This window comes from Chiloscyllium plagiosum, chromosome 5, assembly GCF_004010195.1.
Source record: "Chiloscyllium plagiosum isolate BGI_BamShark_2017 chromosome 5, ASM401019v2, whole genome shotgun sequence".
Classification (NCBI taxonomy): domain Eukaryota; kingdom Metazoa; phylum Chordata; class Chondrichthyes; order Orectolobiformes; family Hemiscylliidae; genus Chiloscyllium; species Chiloscyllium plagiosum.
The window spans coordinates 40,742,297-40,765,987 of record NC_057714.1 but is presented as its reverse complement, the minus strand read 5'-3'; the positions used below and the strand labels follow the sequence as shown (position 1 = coordinate 40,765,987).

The following is a 23,691-nucleotide window of genomic DNA, read 5'->3' as shown; positions in this document are numbered from 1 at the left end:
AGAGCGAAAGTGGGGGGAGAGAAAGAGAGGGGGAGAGAAAGAGAGGGGGAGAGGGGGAGAGAAAGAAACAAAGGGAGAGAAAAAGGGAGAGAGAAAGAGCAGGCGTTATTTGCAGTTTTACTGCAAGCTGTGGTCCTCCTGCCTTTACTCAGTCTTTTTTCCCCTGGTCTAATCTCTGCCCACTTACTCTGATGCTTTACATCTGTTTTGGAATTTCCAGTTTGCAGGGTCCAGCCACATCCTCTTTTCCACGGACAAATGATCCCTTCATTGTTTTTACCTAGTTGATTTTAACCCTTCTGCAAATCCTCTTGCAAGGATGCCTGCCTTGAAGAAGTTTTCTTCCTCTCTCTACAAGGATCTCAGGAAGTGCCTCTCCCACTGCAACTCCCAGGTACTCTATGCTACTTTCTCCCCACCCCTACCCTCCTCTCACTTATCTCTCCACTCTTCAGGCTCTCTGCCTCTATTCCTGATGAAGGGCTTTGCCCGAAACGTCGATTTTACTGCTCCTTGGATGCTGCCTGAACTGCTGTGCTTTTCCAGCACCACTCTAATCTAGATCCCTTTACACGTCCTTTTCCCAACATGGTCTCAGGGTTCTCTGCTTCTTCCTGGAGCAGAGGCCTGAACTGTCCACCTGCTTCCTCAACCAAGGACTCCCCAGCACTGACCCACCTTCCACACTTCCATCCTCACCTCCTCTTCCCTCCTGCAACAGTGATAGAGCTCCCCTTGTTCTTACCTACCATCCCACCAGCATCTACATCCAGAAGATCATCAGCTGGTATTTCTGCCACCTCCAGCGAGATGCCATCACCAGACACATATTCCTCTTCCCTCCCTTGTCTGCTGTCTGCAGGGACCGTTCCCTCTGGGTCACCCTGGTCCACTCTTCATTCACTCCCAACATCCCCCCACAGCCCCATAGCATTCCCTGCAACCACCAAAGTGCAACACTTGCCCATTCACCTTCTCCCTCCTGAGTAACCGAAGGCCCCAATATATACCTTGCAGGTGAAGCAGCACTTTACCTGCACTTCTCACAATCTAATCTATCGCATTCACACCTCACAATGTGGTCTCCTCTACATTGGTGAAACGAAGCGTAGACTAGGTGACCACTTCGTAGAACATCTACGTTCTGCCTGCAAAAGACTAAGCTTCCAGTTGCCTGGGCCTTTATTCCTGATGAAGGGCCTTTGCCTGAAACGTCGATTTTGCTGCTCCTTGGATGCTGCCTGAACTGCTGTGCTCTTCCAGCACTACTAATCCAGATCTGGTTTCCAGCATCTGCAGTCATTATTTTTGCCACTTTAACACACCACCCTGTTCCCTGGCCAACATCTCTGTCTCTGGTTTGATAGTGTTCCAGTGAAGCTCAGTGCAAGCTGGAAGAACAAACTCATTTTCCGCTTGAGGACCCTGCAGCCCTCTGAACTCAATATTGAGTTCAATAATTTTAGGGCCTGAACTCCCCTGTGCCTTCGTCCCCTACCACACACAATAGGCCTTACTATCACATAGTCTTCCATTATACACTAGCTCTTGTCAGCCACTAACAGTCCCCATTAACAGCTATTCACCCTCCACCCACATAGTTATCAACTTCTTTGTCTGTCCAACCGTTCTTCTCTCTCTTTGGGCTCTATTCCCACCTATCGTTTACTCCTTACCCCCTCACCCCACCCCATCTTCCACATATAAACCAACATTTTCCTAGCTACTATCAGTTCTGAGAAAGGCTCACCAGATCAGAAATGTTGACTTCGATTTCTCTTCATGGATGCTGCGAGACCGGTATATTCTAGAAAGTGCCCAAACAGTGACATCCAACAGTTTTTCCACATAGCCATTTAGATATGTAGTTCCAACAAAAATAAAACTTCCATTTTGCATCAAAATCACAAAAATGCTCATCCAACACACCAAGTGAGATCAAGATATACAATAGAAGCATTTGAAAGATCAGTATTTTTTATCCAGTGTTAACCCAACTGAAATCACATGATATTCAATGCACAGTGATATATAGCCTGGCTGAATGCCCATGAAGCACAGTTTCAGTAGCCTTAGGAAGATTGAAATTGTTGCATAATGAAGTAGAACATTAAAGCAAAATAGAGGGCTTTCCTGAGCTAATATTCACTTTGACACACCAATATTAATGGTTCAGTGACAAGATTTTATTTCTTTCATCACGAGTCTACTAGGAGAAAGTGAGGACTGCAGATGCTGGAGCTCAGAGTCGAATGTGTAGTGCTGGAAAAGCATCCTAGGAGCAGGAGTATCGATGTTTTGGACATAAGCCTAATGAAGGACTGATGGTCCGAAACATCGATTCTCTTGCTCCTTGGATGCTGCCTGACCTGCTGTGCTTTTCCAGCACTACGAACACAAGCCTGTTGTTGAATTGTGTTAACTTTACTAAAAGTTATAATAATTGACATTCAGATTTTATTTAAAAAGTTAACCCCTTCATAAAAAAACGGAGATGAATTTTTATAAAAAACTGAGGAAAAGGCATGTTGATTAGAAAAATCATTTTCATCACTTCACACTCAAAGTACATATTTCAATATAATTTACTTTGTTTTGGATGTTCATTACAGATTTGATTGTTTTTCAATAATGTCCCTTTCAGTTTCAACAAAGGGACACTGTATAGAGAAACGCCTGAAACATGGAAATCCAATCTTCTCCTTTGTAGGCATTTGAATTGTGAATATTTCATTTGAAAACTTCACATCTGTTGTGCACATTTTAGTATCTTTTACATCTGGCAACATGTATGCTACACTAAATTTTAAATAGCTTCGCAACACACACCTGTTACACTTATATGTAAGCGATTATTAGTTGATCTCTTAAACAGAGAGTTAAGGGACAGCAGCAAAACGAAAGGCCTCAGCGGTTATTTATGGCTGTAAGTGTGTAGGGGTGTATGTGTGTATGTTTCTATATGTGTATTGGGAGTTTAGAGAGAGAAAAGAAATTAGCAGAGTTTGTGGCCTGGGGCAGTACCAGTCAGGGTCAGCCAATTTCATACATCTGAATCTCATTCAAAGGTTGCACAATATTTGCATGCATGTTCCAGCACTGAACTTTCTCTGCTCGTTTCCATATCTCCTTATACATTCTCTGGAGCATCTCACATGAGACCCTCAACTTCCTTCAGAGTCTCATGCTAGTTGAGATTGAAAATGGTTTGCCTTCCTCAGACACTATCCCTCTCCTATTCAAAAATGCCGTAAAATCTTCCCTAAAAGAACACCCTTGATTCCACAGTCACCACGTATTACTGACTCCTGTCAAAATTCTCTGTCCTGCCTTTCAATATTTTGTCACTTCCATGATTGGTGCCGATTTTTCTGCAACTCTATTTAAATTTCATCCTTGCATCTGCACTCAAACAGTTCTTCTCAATCTACACCATTATTTACATCCCCTCCAACTGTGGTAAACCATCCATCTTCAACTTACATGAACTTTACAGCCGACACAGCTGACCACATCATCTCCTTCCAATGCCTTTCAACCATCAAGTGTGGACTCCAGATAGAGTCATACAACATGGAAACAGATCCTTTGGTTCAATCTGCCCATGCCGACCACGTTTCCCAAACTAAACCAGTCCCATTTGTCTGCGTGTGGCCCATAACCCTCTAACCCTTTCCTATCCATGTGCTTCTCAATGTCTTTTATATGTTGTAACTGTACCTGTGTCTACCACTTCCTCTGACAGCTCATTCTATATTCGAACCACCCTGTGTGAAAAAGTTACCTCTGATCCCTTTTAAATCTTTCTCTTCCAAAAAATTATTTTCTTAGTTTTGAACTCCCCTACCCTGCAGAAAACAGGGATATTTGCTATTCACCTTAACTTATGCCTCTCATGATTTTATAAACCCCTATAAGGTCACCCCTCAACCCCCTACACTCTGGTGAAAAAAGTCCCAGCCTATCCAGTCTCTCCTTTTAACTTAAACCCTTCAGATGCGATATCACCCTTATAAATCTTTTCTGCACCCTTTCAAATTTAATATTGTCCTTCCTATAGCACAGCGACCCGTACTGTACACAGTACTCCAAAAGTGGCCTCACCAGCATCCTGTATAACCACAACATGACATCCCAACTCCGATACTCAATGGTTTGAGCAACGAAGTCAAGCATGACAAATGTCTTCTTTACCACTCTGTCTACCAATTACATAACTTTCAAAATGCTATGTACTTAAACCCCCTCACTGTCTTTGTTCAACAACATTGCCCATTAACTGTGTAAGCCGTGCCCTTGTATGCAACACCTTGCATTTATCTAAATTAAACTCCTTCTGCCACTCCTCAGCCATTGGCCCAGTTGATCAAGACCTCTTTGTACTCAGAGTCAGAGATGTACAGCACAGAAACAAACCCTTCGGTCCAACTCGTCCATGCCGACCAGATATCCTAACCTAATCGGGTCCCATTTGCTAGCACTTGGCCTATATCCCTCTAAACCCTTCCTATTCATATACCCATCCAGATGACTCTTAGATAATCTTCTTCACTATTTACTATATCACCAATTTTGGTATCATCTGCAAATTTACTAACCATGGTTACTATATTCTCCTCCAAATTGTTTAAACCAAATGATAAAAACAGTGGACCCAACACTGAACACTGCTGGTCACAGGCCTCCAGTCCAAAAAAAAATGAACCCTCCACCATCACCCTCTGTCTCCTACCATCAAGCCAATTTTGTATTCAATTGACAAGCTCTCCCTGAAACCCATGGGATTTGACTTTACTAGTCTACCATGCAGAACCTTGTCAAAGGCCTTGTTAAATTCCACATAGACAACAGCTACTGCCCTCAATAATCTTTGTTTACATCCTCAAAATCCTCAATCACATTTGAGAGACTATTTCCCAGGCACGAAGCCATGCTGACTATCCCTAATCACTTACCTATCCAACTGTGGCAAGAAAGTCTCCTGAATGGTTTCCCTTCCTATCCACACATCATTACTGTGTGGCTTTCCCTTAATTCTCATCTACATTTGCCTCTTAGCATTACCCAAAGAGATGGGACCAGAGTTTTTGCAGAGTTATTGAGAACGCTTCTTTTTGAGGGATTAAGTATGAGTGGATTTAAATGTTTTGCATGGGTTGTCATTAATTGGACATTTTCTAACAGCACACTCCATAACAAATGTTTATTATTTTATTTTATTTTAATTCATCTCAGCATGATAGATACTGGGTGGGTTAACATGGAGGATCCATGTGTACATTTCTGAAGTTTAGAGCAATGTTATTACCCAATGGCCCAATTCTTGCGTGCTACCTTGATTACAAAATGTTTGAACATTGTCAATCAAGTCTTGGCCCTAATAAAATTCAAAAATAACGTCCTTTGATTGTTATCCTTATGCACTGTTACTTCTCATCTTTACTTCAATTACATTCAACACCGTTAATTGCACCAGATTTGTCCAAATTCTCCATCATTTAGATAAATGGGTTAACCTTCGATTACCTCTGCTATTACTTATCCAATCGTGGCCAGGGAACTCACACAAAAGCTCTCTTCTGTTTCCTGCACCATTATCCTTGAAACTATCCTTGGCACCATTCTATTCCTCAACATACTGCCCCTATTGACAGATTCGAAAGACACAAGTTCTCTCTCTATAGATGCTGCTTGATTTTCTGTGTGTTTCCACATTTTCTATTTTTATTTCTGAAGACCTGAATGTACATCGAACATACACAGCTCTATTTCACCAGCAGCTCACTTGGCCCATCTGTTGTCAATACCAGTTTTGGATGAAAAATAAACTCTTCTGACTAAACAAAAAGAACAAATATGATCTTTGCCATCTACCATAACTCTATTCCCCTACCACTGATGCTTTTTCCCTTTTCTGGCAAATTGTTCACAAATTCTGCCTATTTATCACTGAGGTAAGTTTCTGGTCCCTATATTTTCTCCATCATAAAAACTATCTACTTTCACAACATTGTCCATCTTAGCACTTGCTTCAGCACTGCTGAAAGTCTCATTCATGCCTTTCTAACTACAGACTTGAGTATAGCAATGATCACCACACAGTCTTCTATCTTCGATTCTCAGTAAATGAGAACTCAACTTAAGAAAAAATGCCACATGCAACCTACTTTTCATCAAGTAGTTTTCTTCCATCATTCTTGTGGCTTTATCAATATCTTGATTAGTAATTCTCATCCTCACGTTGAAATCACTCCATGGCAATTCCACTTCCAATCAGAGCACTGTTTATTTGTTGAAATCACTGTGATTCTAACACTGCTGATATTGTGCCTGTGCTGACTTTCTTTAAGTGGAACTCACTTAGTCTCACTACACTGGCTTTTCTCCACAGCCCTGCCAACTATTTTTTTCTTCAGATAATGATCCAATTCCTTTTAAAAAGTTATGATTAGTACAGTGCCTTGTCTTAACATTGTAGTCTGCCTGACATTGAATAGATCAAATTATACATTGCTGAAAAACCACATGATTATCCTCCCATATTCAGTTGTTAAGGATAAGTTTGCTTTTCCCAACATAAATGGCGAAATAAGTCCTTACGGTTTCAACAACAAGAATGGATAAGCTGCAAGTGACCACTCCCTGAAAAATTTGCTATGCTGTCAGCCAGCATGTACAGATGATAATTCCTTCAAATAGACATGGAACAGTGCCAATCCTTCCCTGGAAAAGTACAGATTTACTACCACCCTGTAGTAAATTTGACCCTTGTAGATTTAGATCAACAATACAATTTTATACTTGATGTAATGCAAGAATGTTCCTAGTGTAAAGGCAATAAAAGTAGTGTTTTCACCAGCCTAATATGCCCAGAGCTAGTTACATTCAGGTCAACTATTCTGCCAAGTTTGAAAGCATTAGCAACTTTATAATACATGCTTGACAAATATAGTCAAGCCATCCCCTCTATTTCAATACAAATTTTAGTTTGGAGAGTCGGAGGCTGAGGGGTGACCTTACAGAGGTTTATAAAATCATGAGAGGCAGGGAATAGGATAAATAGACAAAGTCTTTTCCCTGGGGTGGGTGATTCCAGAACTAGAGGGCATAGGTTTAGGGTGAGGGGAGAAAGATATAAAAGAGACCTAAGGGGCAACTTTTTCAAGCAGAGGGTGGTACATTTATGGAATGAGCTGTCAGGGGAAGTGGTGGAGGCTGGTACAATTGCAACATTTAAAAGGCGTCTGAATGGGTATATGAATAGGAAGGGTTTGAAGGGATATGGGCCAAGTGCTGGCAGGTGGGACGAGATTGGGTTGGGATATCTGGTTGGCATGGACGAGTTGGACAGAAGGGTCTGTTTCCATGGTGTACATCTCTATGATTCTATGTACTCTTCTTCATTTAGAAGTATCCCCGACCAGAGAAAGTGGATAAAGGTTAAAGGGGGGAAAAAAAAGCAATGTGCTCAGGATGGCTAAATATGATTTTAACAATTTAGTCTTGTGAAGGCAAATACTGTGATGAAGTGTTTGGAGGGATAGCCAGTGCAAATATTGTAAAATGTGGTTTTAAATATTTACTAATATTTTCAGTATCAGTGGGTTGCATTATTGACAACCACAAAGCAGTCCTTAATGCAAAAATTAGTCAACTCGAAACACATTTCAAAATGCAAAAATGAGATATGGTAATTTCTTACTAACCACTTGCAATTTGGATCAAAAATGGCATAGGCACAGAATGTTATTAAACTTTCCAGCCACCTGTGTGTCTACCTTGGATTTCAGCTTTTGCAGTTTCTTTTAAAATCTCTCATTGAACTTTCCCGGTCAATTTGTCTTGGATACTAGGGTAATAATACAATAATGATATTGTATGGCACTAACTGTGATATTAAAATTATCACTTGATGATCCAACCATTGTTAAAAATGTTCATTGTCCCCTGCAACAAGTCCACAAATATAAGAGCCAATACAAGAAAGGCACTGTAACAGATAATCTACCATGTTCCAATATATTGAATTGCTTAATTTTCTGACAAATATTAACCCTACCATAATAATTTTCATTCTTTATAAAGGCTTGTAAATATTAAGAGAATGTACAACAATGCTTTCCTGGTGTTTCCATTCTCTGGTCATCTTTATATACCCTATAATACTTAGCATATGTTCAACTACTGAGCCAGGAGGACTGTTGTAGCAATTGGATGTACAGTGCAATATGTTCTGATAACATGACTGTTCTGTTCCTGTACAATCCCGCATTATAAGAAAATTGCGTAATAGCAGGACTACTTAAACCAATGTGACTGGAATTGCATTATCGCCACAGGTAAGGAAAGTTCTCTTCCTACAAGTAATGGTCTAAATTCTTCTATCACAGTATAGCCAATTCACATTGAAGAAACACTTTTATAGCAGAACAGCTTGTGCAAGTATTTCAAATTAAAATAATGCGTGGCTGTATGCTTAAAACATTAAATATCTATTGGAAGACTTCCTGTCTGCCAAACATCATGCACCGTAGCATAGAAGCAAAAGCTGTTCCTGGTTATAATATTCCTGCATAAACTTAGTGAATTAGGATGTGCAATAGAGAGGAGTATTATGCCTGCTAAGGATATAGACATATCTCTGCTCTCAGCTTCTGTAACAGTCATACAGCATGAAACAGACCCTTTGGTCCAACCAGTCCATGCCAAACGTAATTCCAAACTAAACTAGTCCCACCTGTTTGCACCTGGCCCATATCCCTCCAAATCTTTCCTATTCATGTAATGCTCCAAATGTCTTTTAAATGTTGTAAACTGGATCCATATCCACCTTTCCACATGCAAACCACCCTATGTAAAACATTTGCCCCGCATGTCTTTTTTAAAATCACTCTCCTCTGACCTTAAAAATATGTCCCCTAGTCTTGAATTCCCCTATTCTAGGGAAATTATCATTAACCCTAATTATACTTCCCATGATTTTTTAAACTTCCTACACTCAACTGAAAAAAGTCCCAACCTATCCGGCCCTTCTTTATAACTCAAACCTTCCATATCCAGCAATACCTCTTCTGAGCATTCTGCTTAATAATATCCCTCCTACAATTGGGCAACTAGAACTGGACACAATTCTTCATTAGGGAATATTACCCAAGCCTCGACCGTTAATTGTACAAGTCTAGTCAGTCCATTTGAGCTTCATCTTTACAGAAATACCCATGTTTCTCTGGCTAACTTGAAAGATCTTCTGCATGGACACATGCTTAATGAGCTGGGTGAACTCTTTGGCAGGGGATCTCCTACATATAATGCATTTGCTGATTTGGAAAACATCTCCCCATGCATCAGGCAGTCTATGTTTAATATTTAATCAGGATCCAGATCAAAGAGATAGGTTTTAAACACAAACCAAGAGGAGAGATACTTTCAGAGATGGAGGTAGATAATGCCATAACTCTAACATGAAGCAGCAAAAAGCATGGGGCTGTCAAAAGGTGGAGTAATAAACATACTGATAGATGGAGAGTTTGAGGATCTTGGACTGCTGTCAAAAATTACAGAGATGATGGTGTTTACATCAGACTATTTAAACAGGAGAGTTAAATGTAATTATGTGACTTATTGGCAGCAGGAAACATCATGCAGACTATGTTTATCATGACCAGGTATATTCTATGCAAAAAAAAATGAATCAAGCAATTGTATCCTCTGCTGTGGCACTCTCCAGTATAACATTAGGGAACATTTCTAAAATTCACTAATTAATTAATAGACTATGGAATACATAGCTTTTAAAATGACAAATCTATTTAGGTATAAAAAAAAGTTTTTTGAGCAATTGTTGTAAACTGTAATTTATTTAAATTTAAAATTATATAGTGTTGAGGTTTTGACATACACATGAAACAGGTACTTATTAGGAGCACATCTGCACACTGATGTCATTCTTTTGAATTCCACTTTTCCATTCTTGACTGATACATATTTGGACATTTCAGATTACATATCATGCCTGTCATAAAAACATAATGCTATACTCTTCATTAAACTGGACAGCACAGCAAGTGCTAATTTACTGAACAGATTTTATTATCCTTTATTAACAGAAATTACTTCAGTTTACACATCTATCAAGTACACAAAAATGAAAGTGGGGTGGAATAAATGTGCATTTTGTCAAAAACATTGCCATTTCCATAATACTAGCTTTATAATAGCCTTACAAAAGCACTTTTACATTGCATATTTATAATTCAATTTCTTGAATCATATGATTTGCAAATGTTGTGTATTAAATTCATCAGAGTTTAAAGATTAATTACATCAGATAAAGATTCCTAGTATAGCCATGAGATATCATATTTTTCAGGGCCATAAAGAATAATGACAGACCAAACACCATGTAAACTGTGCAATCACAATTACTCCACATTTGGTGACAACACCTTTAATTGCCTAGCCCTAAACTCTGAAATTCCATTCAATTGGCACTTAGGAATGCAATTGCTATGTTAACATTCATTTCAAGAGGGTTGGAGTTGTATTGCTGAAGCTGTAGGAGGTTCTGGTCAGACCACACTATGAATATTGCGAGCAGCTTTGAGCCCCATATCTAAGGAAGGATGTGCTGGTCTTAAAGGCGGTTCAGAGGAGGTTTATAAGAATGATCATGGAGATGAAGAGTTTGGCATACAAGGTGCAGTTCAGGACTCTGGGTCTGTACTCGATGGAGTTTAGAATGATAAAGGGGGGACCTGGTTGAAACTTACAGAGATGCCTGGATAGAGCAGATGTGAAGAAGTTTCCACCAGGAGGAGCAACTAGGTCCTAAGGGTATAGCTTCAGAGTGAAGGGACGGCCCTTTAGAATTATTTGAGGAATTTCTGCAGCCAGAGGATAGCTATTCTGTAGAACCCATTGCCGCACAAGGCTGTAAAGGCCAAGTCATTGAGTTATTTCAAAAGAGATAGATAGGTTCTTGATTGGTAACGGGATCAAGGGATATGGGGAAAAGGCAGGAGAATGGGTTGAGAAACAGGTCAGCCATGATCAAAAGGCAGAGCAGACTTGAGAGGTCGAATTCTGCTGCTTTCTCTTATGAACTCGTGGGCTACACCATTCCAGCTCATTAACCTCATTTAAAGACACATATCAAAACTTAACTTTTGACCAAACATTTGGTCATCTGACCAAATATTGCCTTATGTGATTCATTGTCATACTTTGTTTTATAATGTCCTTTGGAATTGCCTTGGGACATTCCATTACACTGAAGATGCTAAATAAATATAATTGGTGTTGTAAATCTTCTCAACTCACAAACATTAAAAGATTTTCACAAAGATTGAATATCCCATCTATAAACAAAGATGTTGCCTCTTTAAAAACATTCAAACATTCAGACAAGCCAATTATCTGCAATATCCAAGAGAAGAAATTTGTTACTTGTGACTCGAAATAAAGGCATTAAAAAAGCAGGAATGGTAACAACAAAGCAGTTTTAAAAAAACACAAATGCATCAAAAAAACCTTTAAAAACCTGTAATTTGCATCAGATCGGAAAAGTTACACCAGACAAGAGGATGAGTATTCTAAAGTTTGAGGATTTGCTGTGGCTCTCCAAATGAGGCATTGTACTATTTTCCTGCTTCCAGTTCCCAATCAAAGACAACAAGCAGATGATAACCAAAATTTGTTAAAATGTCCTGGCACAGGTCAGAATGATTGAACTGGACATGAATTCCTAAGGCTGTAGCTGCCATAGGAATGGACAGAAGACCTGAAAAGGCGGTTTCTCTGATACCTCACTTCTACCAGGAGGTCCTGCTGCTGTGCAGATAGTGAGCCAGCACCTTGAACCCCCATCCTGACCAGCTCTGATGTAGGAGCAATCATTTCATAAGCACCTTGCAGTTTTCACGATGTCAGGCCAACTCTTTCATGACTCATGACTCATGATTCACAAACCTCAGGGAGAGCTAAGAACCTTATGCTGTACTCGGAACAATTTGAAAGACAAATTCAAAAGGTCTTACCTATGCCCTCCATGCCAATTCATGCATCTTCACAGATATCAGAAAAAAGGATTTTTTAAAAATCCACACTAGGTTAATATGTGAAAACTTCAGCTGGATTTTATAGCTCTCTCAAGGCATTTTTCAGTAGAGGGACACACAAAACAAGTGCCATGACCACCTCCTGCAAATCCATCCCAGAGCTGTTAACCATAATATAGGTCACATAGTACAGACAAGGCAAGGCATCGCTGGTTCATCCATCCTTAAGCTGTAATATCAAGACCTTTAAATCAAATCCACCTCCACCAACAGAAAATGCAGAGCAGTGGCAAGCAGACCAGAGTGCAAAGCCTATTTTTAAAATGCTTTCAAAAGTTAGGAGTGAAAGGAGTTGCATATCATCGAGTGTCACCCGACACAGTCCCTTGCTTCCATGTGTCCTCCTCTACATCGGGGAGACTGGGCCTCCACAGTCCTGTCTCCCTCCCAAATCTCTCTAATCGTCACCCATCTTAAAAACCAAAGACATACGAGGCCGCACCGTGGCTCAGTGGTTAGCACTGCTGCCTCACAGTGCCAGAGACCCAGGTTCGAGTCCCACCTTGGGCAGACTGTCTGTGTGGAATTTGCACATTCTAACCATGTCTGCATGGCACCAAAGATGTGCTAGTCAGGTGAATTGGCCATTAGTCAGGGGTAAATATAGGGAGGGAAATGGGTCTGGGGGGGGGGGTTACTCTTTGGAGGGTTGATGTGGACATGTTGGCACGAAGGGCCTGTTTCCATAATGTAGGAAATCTAATTTAATCCGCAGTATCTTCCAGAGTTCTTCCTGCACCTCACCTCAATGTCAGGAGCAGAAACTACTCGCTTCTGGTCTGTTAAAACTGCTAAAGCTGCTGGCTGATGAGATTGGCCAACAGTTCTTGATGGTGGGACTTTTCATCCAAAAGGTCATAGAATCAGAGATGTACAGCATGGAAATAGACCCTTCGGTCCAACCCATCCATGCCGACCAGATATCCCAACCTAATCTAGTCCCACCTGCCAGAACCTGGCCCATATCCATCCAAACTCTTCCTATTCATATACCCATCCAAATGCCTCTTAAACGTTGCAATTGTACCAGCCTCCACCACATCCTCTGGCAGCTCATTGCATACAAGTACCACACTCAGCGTGAAAAAGTTGCCCCTTAGGTCTCTTTTATATCTTTCCCCTCTCACCCTAAACCTATGCCCTCTAGTTCTGGACTCCCCAACCCCAGGGAAAAGACTTTGTCTATTTACCTTATCCATGCCCCTCATAATTTTGTAAAGCTCTATAAGGTCACCCCTCAGCCTCCGACGCTCCAGGGAAAACAGCCCCAGCCTGTTCAGCCTCTCCCTGTAGCTCAGATCCTCCAACCCTGGCAACATCCTTGTAAATCTTTTCTGAACCCTTTCAAGTTTCACAACATCTTTCCAATAGGAAGGAGGCCAGAATTGCACACAATATTCCAACAGTGGCCTAACCAATATCCGGGTTCCACTCTCTACCTGTTATGTTTTAATTGATGTGGATAGGGCTTCTTAAAAGTCAGTGCATTCAGGACTTACTTCTTCCAGTATATGGTATTCTGGTTTGGGAGATTCACTATATACCAATCATCCTTTCTCCATCTTGGGTCTAGGGCCTGAGGATAGACCATTCTTGAATCTGAACAAAAGATTCTCTTGTCTCACATAACGTATTTATTATATATTAGTCAAAGGTACCATTTTTCTTAACTTGCTGGAAATAATTACTAAGGATGCTTGGGAGCTACACAGCATAGATTTGCTCCCTCTGCATACTCATGCAGATCTCGACTGCCTCCATTGAACAACTTACATCTTCACGCTGAATGGAGATCAATGTACCATGAACATCAACTGCTTAAGAACCATTACCTTACACAGTCACCTATACAGAACTGCCCAATTACACTTGCAAAGACATAACAACAGTTCTGTGCATTTATGTTTTTCTACAGTCAGCTAGAAGAGGGTGCTATAATTCTCTTAATATAGACCAACAATATATTTACAAAGGATCACATTGCATACTTTCATCCTACATTGCTCACTGTCAAAAAATACTTTTTTTCCCTAGGATCTCTAAATGTACTAAAATGCATATATAGAGAATTATACTACAATAATGCAGATAATTGATGTAATTAGTTACTAGCAATATGTAGTCTCAGCCAGATAGATAGTGGAGGAATTAGCTTACCTGTGGTTGAGTCAACATATCTAGGCTCCAGGAACACATCTTTCCATCTGTGGAAACTGTGATTAGATTGTGAGCATTTTGTGTTCCAACAACATTCACACAGTACACAGGATGCTGAAACAAAAAGTACAGAAGTAAAACTTTCTGAAAAGTGTAATTCTATATTCTGATCTAATTAAAATAAACCTCAATCTTTTATATTCTGATGCTACTTTTGATTAGAATCTGATCTCAATATAGTGCAAGTATAAAGACCTAAAATGCAAACAATATTAGAAAATTTCAAATTTCATAGTAAAGCATCAAGTTGCACTTTCTTGAATGAAATTCATTTGTCATGTTCATTATCTAGCAAGGTTTTTCAGCATGTGTGTATTTGTGCATGCACTGCATAACTTGCCCTCATGTTCCATACAGCCTTGTAGTTCAGGTTTTCCCTTGGGATATTAGGTTTCAGAACCTTGGTTTCTTTGATCCTTACATAATTTTAACAACAGTGTTTTAGAATCAGTCACAATATTTGAAATGATCATGGCAAAAATTCTCATTTATGTTTTCATACATGAACATAATGCATTCAGTCATATGATGTGCTATTGCTTATGGTGTAACAATTTGCATACATTTATGCTGGCTCAGACTTTTCATTTAATTCTTTTATTACTTTAATTTTTGCAATTTGAATAAAGTAATTTAAAAAGCAAAGAGTTAGAATTAAAACACCAAAGTTTCTTTCCTCCAAATGCTGGAAAAACTGGAAAACAAAGCACTGCTGCAAAGGCACCACAATAGAAATGGGATACAATTACAATTCAACACATTTACAATTTCCATCATAAATGTGGGCACGAGAAATTATAATGGAAAGACAGCCAGAAAATTGAGGAAAATATTCAACAGCAAGAGGAAGCTCTGTGGAGAGGAAATACACATTTTTTTTAAAGATTATGTTATATGGACACTGGCAAAGCTTCAATACTGAACCAGTATTATTTCAAGGGAAAATACTGTGTAGTTCATCTATTGTATTCCATAAATCAATGCCTATATAACTATAAAGGAGATTAATTTAATAGGAAAAGTTAGGAGGGACAATATAAGACAAACAGTACACTTTTAAATGAAGTGCACAAACAGAGACCCCTAGGTGCACATACAAATAAATGTTTGAAAGAAGCAGTACAAGTTGTGAAGGCTGTCTCACTTGCTCACCCTTTAATCCAATTACCCTTGGAAATTATAACGACCTAGATTCCTGTGTGCAACTTTAGCTGACATAAATATATGAATTCTGTTGGAACTATAAATAACATTATGTAATATAATTTGACTGAGTTATACATCAGTTTCAACATCTAGCCTATGGTCTTCCATTAGCTAAAACATTACTGCAGCTACTAATTTTCTCAACTGCACTCTCTTTGTTGTCCTCATTCCAAATAATGTAATTGCAGTATCTCACCCTGGCCATTTCCCCTCATGTGCTTCCTTAAGTTCAAGGAAAGCAAATTTGTGATTTAGCCATTCACTACCAGAGCTGGCTAAACCACATAAAATACTATTGCATTGTGTTATCACCTGCTAATACTGCTTACTATTTCAGTACCATCCTGGAATGCAAAGGTATCCACCAGCTCTCTTCTGCAAAGTATGTTCTAAACTCTTTCCACTGTCTCCTTCACTCATACCTCTAAGAACAAGAGTAGTTCCTGGATTGTTTTTCAACGTTGAGGTCAAGACCATCCAATCAGTCGTTTCCTCCACGTTTCTTCTTCCACATTGCGCCTTTCCACGACTCCACCGGATTAAACAAAAGTGAGTCTCTCACCTGGACCTGAAGTCTTTTACAAGTTAATTTACCATCTTCCCATATGCTCTTTCTAGCTTCACCATGGCCTTGAGATCTACCTCCTGCTTCCTTGACCCTATTCCTACTAAACTACTGACCCCCAAACTTCCCACACTTGCCATCATGCTTGCTAATTCAATGACCAGTTTTCTACTTTCACATGCCAATTTGTCAATTTTCAAGATCCCATCCAAAGTAGCAACCTGACACTTAAATGATAAATGATATTCTAACAAAAGTAACTTGCTCTCCCCTCCTTTATCAACCCATATGCTGCCTTTGATATGGTGGACCAAGCCACCTTCTTCCAATGTCTCTCCACAGATTTCCAACTGTGTGGCTGCTCTCAGTTAGCTTCATTCTTATCTAATAGTAGGTAAAGAATCACTTGCAATGGCTTCTGTTTCTGCTTTAACACCACTATACTTCATATTCTGAGAGGCTCTCTCCTTGGTCCCCTCCTACTTCTCAAACATGTGGTGACATAATCCAAAAGAGCAGCATTTGTTCTAACATGTGCAATGATGGAACCCAGCTTTACCTCACTGTTACCCCTACCAACTCTTTCAGTGGTGCTTAAATTATTAGGCTGCGTTTCTAGTATCTTGTACTGGACAAGGCAAAATTTTCTCTAATTAAAAACTGGGAATATTGAAGCCTTTGTTTCAGCCTCTGCTCCAACCTCCAATCCCTACTCAAGTGATTCCATCCCTCTGATGTGCAACAAGCTGGCACTCCATTAGTTTGTTTCCAATCTTGACCTGATGTACTTCTGGCCATAGATTCAATCCAGGATGCTGCCTGACTGACAGTGATATCCAGAATTTTTGCTTTCAGTTCAGATTCCAGCATCTACAGTAATTTGCTCCTTCACCTCATCACTGCCTTGCTTTGCACACAGATCATCAAACTGTGTCCACCTTGGTTTATCTTCTGCTGTCGATGTCATTTGTACATTTATTACACCTAGGTTCAACAATTCCAATGCAAATCTGTCTTGTTTCCCACATTCAACCTACCATAAACTTGAGATCATCCAAATCTCTTCTAAGCTTTCACCAAGTCACATTCACCTGCCATCCCTGTAAATGTTGACCTACATTTCTTGATTAGAAGGCACTATGACTTTAAATGCACATTCTTGCTTTCAATTCTGTCCATGCCTCACCACTTTATATTTACAATCTCCTCCAGCCCTGCACACTCCCATATCTTCCTCTAATTCTGGTCTCATGAGATCCCCAATCTTACACGTTCCACTAATGGTGATTGTTCCTTCAGCTGCCTTAACCCCAAACTTTGGATTCTTTCCTTATGCAGGTTTGCCAAGCTTTTGATCTTGTGAACTGATTTCTCATGTGATGTTATCTCACTTTTGTTTTATGATGCATCTGACTCAGGATTGTTACAGTGCAGGAGGCCATTCAGCCTGTCATGTCTGCCAGCTCTCTGCACCATGCTGTTGTCTTCTCCCTGTATTTCTACATATGCTTCCTATTCAGAAGGCAATCTAATTTCTTTCTGAATGTTTTAATTTCACCAAGCTCCAGACACTTTGCAGAAATGCATTCCACCTTACATCACTTGTGTGTGAAAATGTTTACCTCTCGTGGTTTTTATTTCTGTTGCCAATTACTTTAAATCAGTGCTCTTTCATTCTCAATTCTTTCACAAGTTGGAACAGTTTCTCTAAACCTCTCATGATTTTTAACATTTCTATCAAATTTCCTCTCAGCACTTTTCTCTCCAAAGGAAATTGTTTGCATTTCTCCAACCCATTAAATTTGTGTCACAGTTTACTTTCATCATAAACGTAAAAGATGAGTCATGCACAGTTCCACCATGCAGCGCATGTTCACCAATAGCCTGCTTACTGATGTTTAGCCTGCCTCAGCTTCTGGCCTCATTGCAGCCTTGGAGGAAAACATGCCAAAAAAAAAAGAGCTGAACTACAGAAGTCAAGTGAGTTTGACTGTCCAAAACAAAACAGCAATTTTCTCCAAGGATGATATCAAGGAGTCCTGGCAAAACTGGACTCACTATTTTTTCTCCATTTCAGTCCACATTCAAAAATAAAGAAAAATAAAAAAAAGTGTTTACACAATGCCTTCACAATACTCTAGCTGAATCCGAAACAATGATGCTCTTGCACTCAATTTCTGCAGCACTAAAGCCCTGGATACTGTATGCTTTCAATGTGTTTTGATAGTTTAATGATCTATGTGCACATAGACGCAGATGCCTCCAATCCAGCATCCCCTATGTCTCATATTGTTTCTCTATTTTCATCCAACTAACATTACTTTTCCATGCTAAACTTCATCGGCCATCTGTCCATGCATTGCACATTCCTCCAACCTGTTCATGTCATCTGAAGTTCTACACGCCTCACAATGCTTCACATGTTGTATCATTTACAAATTTTGAAATTATACCTGTACACAAGGATCTAGATCATTTGTGTTTCAGATGATGTTAAAGCCTTGCATAATGTGCAAAGGAGGTTTACTAGAATTGTACCAGAAATTTAATAGAGTTCAGACATGTGGAGAAACCAGAGAATCTCTGATTGTTCTCTTTATAGTTAGTATAAAAAGGAAGCAAAAAGTGGCATCTGTGAAGGAAAAACAGAGTTAACATTCAAATCCAGTGACCCATTTTCACAACAGTTCAGAAGAAGGGTCACTGAACTCGAAATGTTAACTCTTTTCTCTCCACAAGTGCTGCCAGACCCACTGAGGTTTTCTAACAACTTCTGTTTCAATTTACAACATTTGGAGTTTTTAGTTTAAAGTTTATAGGGAGATTTGGGGCAGCACGGTGGCTCAGTGGTTAGCACTGTTGCCTCACAGTGCCAGGGACCCGGGTTCAATTCCCACCTCAGGTAACTGTCTGCATGGAGTTTGCACATTCTCCCAGTGTCTACGTGGTTTCCTCCGGGTGCTCCAGTTTCCTCCCACAGTCCAAAGATGTACAGGTCAGGTGAATTGGCCATGCTAAATTGCCCGTAGTGTCAGGTGCATTAGTCAGGGGTAAATGTAGGGGAATGATTCTGGGTGGGTTGCTCCTTGGAGGATTGGTGTGGACTTGTTGGGCCAAAGGGCCTGTTTCCACACTGTAGGGAATCTAATCTAATTTGATAGAGGTGCAATAGATCTTGAAATGCTCTGATAGAATAAATAAGAAACTGTCTTGCTGCTGGAAACAGTTAGCAACCAGAGGACACAGATCTCAAGCAACTGACTCCAAATATAATCAGTGGCTACACTGGAAAAAAAATGTAAAGGGGGCAATGTTGAGGGAGTTGTTATGCTGTCAAATACACTCTGAAAGAGTGGTGATACATACTTGAAAAAGGGGAAAAAAAAAATCAGTGTACAGTGGAAAACAGTATGGAATGGGTCTATTCAGATTAATACTTTCAAAGAGCCAGCAGACAGACAATGGCTGAATTACTTCCTTTTGAGCTGTATCAATCCACAATGCATGAAAAACTCTGCTTGCAACCTTTCATCTGATCATGATGCTCCATTTCCAAAATGGAAAAGCTGCCAGCAAATTATATTTCCTTAACCGTGTGGATATTGTGGAGGTGCCGGTGTTGGACTAGGGTGGACAAAGTTAAAAATCACGCAACACCAAGTTATAGTCCAACAGGTTTACTTGGACCTACAGGTTACTAGCTTTCAGAGCACTGCTCCATCATGTAACTAGTTTCCTAATGAAGGAGCAGTGCTCTGAAAGCTAGTACTTCTAAATAAACCTGTTGGACCATAACTTGGTGTTGTGAGATTTTTACTTTTGTACACATGGATATCGATCAACCAAAATTCTACACCTGCAAATTATACTAACTTTAAAATTTAACTTAAATAAACACATTATTATACTCATCTCCGCATTCAGGGGTAATCACTTGAGATTAGACATACATTATATATCTTTTACATAAGCAGTAAGGGACTGGATGCATAGTGTTGAAATCCCCATTCTTCAAAAAAAAACATGCATAATTATTTGCTGAATGAATTACAATGGAGAGATGAAAGAGAAACAGCTCAGATTTCAGATTTCAAGAATATTTTACTCACTGTGTGAGCTGCGGCAGAAAGAGGTGTACGCTGAACTGGAGTTCTTCTGTGACTGCGATTATCCCAAAGAACAATTTGTCCAGAGTATGTACCACCAACAACTAGGTTTGGATGGAATCGGGCAAAGCAGACCGACATTACAGGAGACTGCACATAACCAATAAACAATTGTTAGCATTGGGTTCATCAAATAGAATTATACGCACTCTGTATAAATATTCAATATCAACAAGTCCTAGCAGGATCATGAAGGAAAAACTACATAAATTATTTTGCACTATAAGAATGAACTCTTTAAGCTCCAAGACTTCCTCTGGTGGTGTTACAAATAATTGATGTAAGTCATTTATTTCATTCTCTCTAATTACTTCTTCATGCTCCTTTCAGATTGTATCTTTGAAACAAAAACACTGGAATTTTTAGAACATCTGGGATAGCAATTATTCCAGATATTGGAACCAAGGAGGTTTAGATACAAAATTTTTAGCAATTGCACCAAATTTTCATCAATTGCTTTACTGAATATCCAGATCAATCCTAAATTAAGAATCAACAGAACAATAACCAAAACTAAATCTGAATGGCTAATTTTCTAATATGAATTAAAACTTTAAGAACAAAATCCCCTGGATCCATAAGTAGTTTATTGTAATCTAACCTGAAAGAATGATTATTAAAAGGAGAAATGTTATGCAAAGAGTTTAAACCAAATTACCTATGAATTGTTGTGCTGGCACGTCACTTCTTTCAACAGATAGAACAGCACAAAAACAGGTTGTTTGGTCCAACTGGTCTATGTTACTGCAAACTGACCATCTTCCCATCTACCCACAATCTAATTCTTTTCACTTAACCTTTAATTTCATTCTGCTTTATATGATGATAATTTCCCCTTGAAGGGCATTTATGCTGTTTGCTTCAATGGTAGTAAATATGATAGCCCAACCACTCAGGTTAAAAAACTCTCCCAAATTCTCTAATAAATTGACGAATAATTATCTTATTTACAGACTCTACTTTTGATCCTGACTGCAAGTGCCCCAGCAAAAACATCTACATTCTTTACTAAAAAAACTTCTATGAGGTCATCCCTCAATCTTAACTTTTTTTGAGAAAACAGCCTCAGCACAATATAGATACTACTCCTCAGTTTTGGGGCCATTTTTGTAATTTTGTACTGCATCTTACCAGTGGCTCTGTACCCTTTTCCCAACATAGAGATCAAAACTTTTCACAGTATTCCTAAATGTAGCGTAGACTCTTTCAATTCTATTCTTCTAGAAATAGAACATTACATCACAATACAGGCCTTTTGACCCTCGATGTTGTGCCGCCCTGTCACACTAATCTGAAACCCATCCCACCTACCACATTCCATGTACGTCCATATGCCTGTCCAATGACAACTTAAATGCACTTAAACTTGGTGAATCTACTACAGTTGCAGGCAAAGCATTCCATACCCTGACCAGAACTGTATACAATACTCCAAGTGTGGCCGTACCAGAGCTTTGTACAGCTGCAGCATTACCTCCGGGTTCTGGAACTCAATCCCTTTATTAATAAAGGCCAAAACAGTGTATGCCTTCTTAACAACCCTGTCAATCTGGGTGGCAACTTTCAGGGATCTGTGTACATGGACACCGAGATCTCTCTGCTCATCTGCACTCCCAAGAATCTTACCATTAGCCCAGTACTTTGCATTCCGATTACTCCGTCCAAAGTGTATCACCTCACACTTGTCCACATTAAACTCCATTTGCCACGTCTCAGCCCAGCTCTGCATCCTCTGTCTCTCTGCAACCTACTACATCCTTCGTCACTATCCACAACTCCACCGACCTCAGTGTCATCCGCAAATTTATTAACCCATCCTTCTAAGCCCTCATCCAGGTCATTTATAAAAATGACAAACAGCAGTGGACCCAACACCGACCCTTGCGGTACGCCGCTAGTAACATGTTCACCAAGATGAACATGTTCCATCAACTGCATCCCATGTTTAGCTTTACATTGGAATTTTAATGATTTGTTAAGAAAAATGTACTTTGCCTTTTGCTCCGCTACCTGATTAAATGCTTACACCCTCAACCCCTTGAAAAGTATCAGGCGTTAAGATAGAGGTAGTGCCATTGTACTTTCAGTCAGCTTATTTCCACTCATTGGACTGGATGGAATCACCGGTCCTGATCTACATTCAACTCTCCTCAATGGCTCAAACACCACATCATCTCAGCTAATGGGCAAAATGTAGTGAGGAGAGAAATGATGAACATTACATTATCTGAGTAGATGTCTTCCCTAAATAAAATGGTCAAGCCAGAAGGATTCCAAGCAGCTTACAAGACCAAAGCAACCATCATCTTTGTGACCAAGGAGATGCAACATTACATTCCATGGATGATGATTGTTGATATTTCAGTTATGTGTATAAAACGAGGAAAGAGGGTCTCTTCAAACCTTGGTCAGTAACTCACCTAGGAGATGAATCAATCTAAACATCATGGCATAGAATGAGAACACAGCAGGCTAACACCTTCAACATATTGTCTAGCTAACACCAATTGTTAACCTGAGAATGCAACTTTTAAAAAAGGTTTTGTGATTTACACATGAAAGAAGTGAAACTATCATGGTTTTCGAACAGATGAAAGACTCAACAGACAATCAAGGTATTTTTCAATGTATAATTTCAGTTACATCATACTGTAAATTTTTGCTATAAATTCTGTGCCTTACAATTGTATCCTCCACAATCACCTGAAGAAGGAGCGACGCTCCAAAAGCTAATGTGCTTCAATTAAACCTGTTGGACTATAACCTGGTGTTGTGTGATTTTTAACTTTATCGATTGTGTAGACCTTACCTACAAATTCAACACTGCAAGCAGAGATGTAACTTTGGAAGATCCAGGAAAAACTTTAGATGCCCACCCAGGTTCCTGGCTGTGATGAAGCAGTGTCATGAAAAACAGTATAGACAGGTCAAACACAACAGCAGCCTCTCAAGTCCCTTCTGAATCTCCAATGGCATGAAGTATGAGTGTGTGCTAGCTCCAATCTTATTTAATTAACTTCTTCGGCATGTTGCTGCAGCAGGCAACAAAAGATTTTAAAAAGGGACTATATATTTATTTCATATCTTCAGGTTGACTGCGGTCTCTCAAGCTCAGGCGTCTTTGGGCTTACACAAAGATACAAGAAAAATTCATCTATGAACTTCTTTTGCTAATAATTGCACTCGCCTGGCCCACAGTCAGTCATGTAAAAACAATGACTGCAGATGCTGGAAACCAGAGTCTAGATTAGAGAGGGGCTGGAAAAGCACAGTTCAGGCAGCATCTGAGGAGCAGGAAAATCGACGTTTCGGGCAAAAGCCCTTCATCAGGAATACAGGCAGAGTGCCTGAAGGGTGGAGAGATAAATGAGAGGAAGGTGGGGGTGGGGAGAAAGTAGCATAGAGTACAATAGGTGAGTGG

The 23,691-nt window shown here is 39.7% G+C and overlaps 1 protein-coding gene across 8 annotated transcripts in view; it reads right to left on the bottom strand.

The window, feature by feature from the left end:
* LOC122549819 (cytoplasmic dynein 1 intermediate chain 1) overlaps positions 1–23,691 on the bottom strand; it is a 271,821-nt gene that overhangs the window by 49,113 nt on the left and 199,017 nt on the right. For all 8 annotated transcript variants that reach the window (XM_043689901.1, XM_043689899.1, XM_043689900.1 and 5 more), the window contains exons 11-12: positions 20,214–20,360; positions 14,274–14,387 (exon numbers count right to left, since the gene is read on the bottom strand). In XM_043689901.1, the coding sequence (XP_043545836.1) occupies positions 14,274–14,387; positions 20,214–20,360 (261 nt within the window). The remainder of the gene's footprint in view (positions 1–14,273; positions 14,388–20,213; positions 20,361–23,691) is intronic.